Source organism: Zingiber officinale, chromosome 4A (assembly GCF_018446385.1).
Source record: "Zingiber officinale cultivar Zhangliang chromosome 4A, Zo_v1.1, whole genome shotgun sequence".
Taxonomy (NCBI): Eukaryota; Viridiplantae; Streptophyta; class Magnoliopsida; order Zingiberales; family Zingiberaceae; genus Zingiber; species Zingiber officinale.
In genome coordinates, this window is record NC_055992.1 from 160,809,436 (window position 1) to 160,813,449 (window position 4,014).

General features: G+C 51.1%; 1 protein-coding gene across 2 annotated transcripts; it reads right to left on the reverse strand.

Annotated features, from left to right (window-relative positions):
- Window positions 1–620: 620 nt before the first annotated feature.
- LOC121972009 (phosphatidylinositol 4-phosphate 5-kinase 6-like) lies at window positions 621–3,612 on the reverse strand. 2 transcript variants are annotated; one of them, XM_042523580.1, is made up of 8 exons: window positions 2,384–3,612; window positions 2,136–2,300; window positions 1,869–2,034; window positions 1,678–1,794; window positions 1,392–1,585; window positions 1,214–1,323; window positions 1,010–1,064; window positions 621–923 (listed from the first exon to the last, which is right to left on the reverse strand). In XM_042523580.1, the coding sequence occupies exons 1-8, from the start codon at window positions 3,610–3,612 to the stop codon at window positions 644–646; spliced, it is 2,316 nt and encodes a 771-aa protein (XP_042379514.1). In that variant the 3' UTR covers window positions 621–643. The 2 variants fall into 2 exon arrangements, with proteins under 2 accessions (XP_042379514.1, XP_042379513.1); XM_042523579.1 differs by having other exon boundaries at window positions 1,010–1,067.
- Between the last annotated feature and the right edge of the window lie 402 nt (window positions 3,613–4,014).

Consider the following 4,014-nt stretch of genomic DNA (forward strand, 5'->3'; position numbering starts at 1 on the left):
ATTGTGTTTGCATTTAGTGCATTCAATTACACCGATCAATCGAGTTGACTAGACTAGATGTGCCAAACAGATTGAGCCAGCGAAGCGAGCGAAACCGGTACATTCATGTAGAGAAGCTCATAAGTTGGAAGAACATGCAGTGGCTTGATATTCGTCATCCATAGTGGGCATCCACAAAGAGCTAACTATCAATTGACGACAACACCACAACTTCCACACTACTCAATTCTTTATCTATTTATCCATTTGTTCCACACATCCTAACTTAGATTACTAAAAAGACTGTTAGTACATCCAACAAGTTCTTGTTGCTCCTTATAGAACATCAAAACTGTTAAGAAGAAGAAGAAGAAAGAGATATTCGATAAGAAATTATTTACATCTCTAAATAGGCAGCTCATTTCAGTTTTCTATTGGGGACTTTGAAGTAAGATATTAGTACTACCACCTGTGGCAATGAATTGTTACTTGAAGCTCTCTATTCACAAGTGTTTCCAGGCAGGTCCTAAGCAGCCACTTAGCAAAGCTAAAGAGGCTCAGCGATGTACGAGTCGTGCCGCGGTGAGGGCTAACCGCATCAATTCTTCGAGTACTCCAGCTCAAGACCTGCAATGGCTGGTGCTGCTTGAGTCTGATAGTGTTGTTAGGCTGCTTCTCGGAAAGCTCTGTATATGAAGTCCCGAAAGCGCCTCGAGTATTGTTTCGGGTCGACTGCGGATATGGAGGACGGATCATACTGAATCGACTTGTATGCGTGCTCAAGCTTTTTGCTGATATCGTAGTCTTGCAGTATGTCTATAACTCCAAAAATCAGAACCACATCATAGTATTCCCCTGTCGGTTCTCCGATAAGTTGAGACTCGGTTCTGGCCGTTAATTCTGCCCTACAAGGCATGTTCACCCCTAACCGAATTGGCCCCGACCTACAAAGAACAATGGCACATCAGCTAGCCATTCGATACAATGTGATTGGAGTAGTAGTAGCTATGATCACAATGGTGATTGCTACCTATTGGAATCAGAAAATGATTGATCCTTCTCTAGTTTTGAAAGCTGAGATTTTACTTCTCTTTTGCTATCGCTGCCGCCGCCGCCGCCGCCGCCGCCGCCGCCTTTCACCAAAAACACAAAGAGACTACTACTCAGCAAACAGATAACCGAAAAGAAATCTACAAGGAAAATACTTTGTAACCGTTTTGACATTAGTATGAACCTTCAGAAAGAGGGGCAGTCTCTCTGGAGTATCGAAAATGCACCCCGACTAGAAGACTATAATCCATGATCCTTTCTTGCTCAAGAAACTCACAGTCCCTATCGACTTGCCTGTGCAAAAGATGTATGAAATTTGGAACTTTTCACTTTAGTAGAAGAGACATAACTGAAAATGGTACCTTTGGAACTCTTGAAACCAAGGACGTTGCAGTCTGAAGATGAAGTTGAGATCGAGATCTTTCAAGGTGGTGTACTCGTTGATCTCCGATTCAGGCTTGCTGGTCACGCGGCCGTGGGATGATCCTTTAAGGTCGAACCGCCTATGGATAGCAAACTCGGAGCAAAACAAGTTCTCCATGATAACAAAGCGGACCTAATCGAATGAACTCACTCGATCGATAAACATTCTCAGGGGAAAAAAGACAAATGGCAGATGGTCGTTGAGACAGACTCGAGAAAACTGACCTTCTTCTGAGCAGCTCCGGTTAGCTTCACACAGTGAAGACCGAAAAACTTGGTCACCAAACTGTTCTCGAACTTCCTCACATGGTTATAGTATGCTGGGAGCATCCTCAAAAGGACCTAGAAAAGATCACTTTCAGTACTGATCTTCTAAAGAAAGAAAGAAAGAAAAGACTAAAGAGATTCATGCTCACTTTTACTTCGGATTTCTTCATCGTCTTGATCATGTATTTATCGTCGTTCGTCAAGTAAAAGAAGCTTCCACTCTTCCCGGGAGACGAAAGCTCCCGAAGTGCGTCGTTCCCGCAAAGCGACAACATGTAATCGGCTGCGTCTACTTTGAACAGCCTGCAAAGGGTCCTGAAGATTCAATCCAAGTTTAAGGGATCAACAACAAGTCTGATTCGATCGATAGAACACGTAGGAGACAAAGTAGTAGTAGGACTCAGGCATTGACTAACCTGAACACCAAAGGGCAGTAATCTTTCCACTTGAACTCACAAGATTGATGTGGAGGTGTGTGCTTTGATCCTTCGGATGGAAACTTTGTCCAGACCTTTTCCTTGGGGTCGAACGCCGACGACTTCAGCTCCGGCTGAGTCGGGCCCTGTTTGCCGACCGCATGCCTGTGAGACATCTGAAAACTCTGAAGAAATCTGATTTGTGATCTTGTATTATTCTTGCAATTGTTTGTGGGGGAAGAAATTACCTGATGCCGAGCTGGAGATTGAGCATCAGTTCGTAGTTCTTGTGGCCTTTGGTGATGGTCTCGCCTTGCTTCTTCGGCGGCCGCGGCGGCGCCCACGAACGGCGGTGCTGCGGCCGGGAGGCGAGTTTCGGGTCTGCGTCGTCCACGGGGACGATGTCGCCGCCGCTCACGGTGTGCGCCCGGCCGTTGGATCTTCTCGGCGGCAAGCAGCGGGTGCTGATGTCGGCTGACGCCCGCCGCTGAGGCCTGTCGGCTGACGACCGGCACGCCTCGGTGCCCGACCAGTTGAGGGTCTTCTGCGAGGGGAACACCGAGATGGTCTCCCCCGGCGCGATCTTGCTCTCGCGCAGGTCGGCCAGGAAGGCCTCCTGCGGGTCCCGCGCGGCGGGGGAGGTCGCCGTCGGCGACGGGTAGTACACGCCTTGCTGGATCCCGGCGTTGTCCCTGGTCCACACCCCGACGTAGAGGCTGCCGTCCGCCCACCGGTAGTTGCCGTTGTCCTTGGGGAACCCGTCGTCCCAGCCGCCGTCGTACCGGTTGCCGTTGGCCGAGTTGAGAGTCCCGCGGCCGTGGATGAGGCCGGCGCGCCACTGGCCCACGTACTCCGACCCGCTGCACCACACGTACCGCCCGTGGCCGTCCTGGAGACCCGAGCGCCACTCGCCGTCGTAGTAGTCGCCGTTGGAATAGGACTTCTTGCCGTGGCCGTGCTTGAGGTTCATGGACCAGTTGCCCCAGTAGGTGTCGCCGGTGGCGCCGATGAAGATGCCGAAGCCGTCCATGAACCCTGCCTTGAATTCCCCGTCGTAGTTCGACCCCGACGGCCAAGAGAACTTCCCCCGGCCGGTGATTTTCCCGCGCCGCCACTCCCCCTCGTACGTGCACCCGTCGTTCCAGAGGAACTTTCCGGTGCCGTGCGGGACGCCGCCGGCCCACTGGCCGGAGTAGCAGTCGCCGGAGGGAAGGACAAGCTCGGTACTGTAGACCTCCTCTTCCTCCTCCTCCTCCTCCGTCGACGCCGCTATCGACGAGTCATCATCCCCCCCGCCGCCGCCCCCGCCTCCGCTGCGCGGGGAGGTCGAAGCAGAGTCCTCGTCGGCGGACATCGGGCAGATGCGGCGCCGGCTGCCGGTCTGGAACCCCGGCGACTGCTGCTGCTGCTGAGCTCTACGGACCGCCGACTCCCACGCCTTGCCGTTGCTCTGCTGCTCGCTGATCTCCTTGTACATTCTCCCCCGCCGCCCTTTCCCTCCCGTCTAACTCCTTCCCCGACACGACGACCGCCGTTCCAAATCTCTTTCTTCAAAAAAATTTTAAAAAAAAAAAGATCAAATTTGTTTCTTCACAAATTCACGCAGAAACAAAAATAGATTTCGATAAACAACGAGATCCAAAATTGGGAGGTTCGTCGTTGTCACAACCAAAATCTCTTTTCCTCCATTGTCGTTTTGATTAGCTCTTCTTCTAATTTGAGAACTCCGATCCTTCCTCCTAAAAAATGGGAGGCGACCCTGATTTTCAGCCTCCCTTCTTTTTCACTAGAATTCATGAATTAGCTTTGAATCCCCCAAATAACTCGTTTTGCGTTCGACATACAATCATGAGCACTTACAGTCGTGCGCCCATTTCCG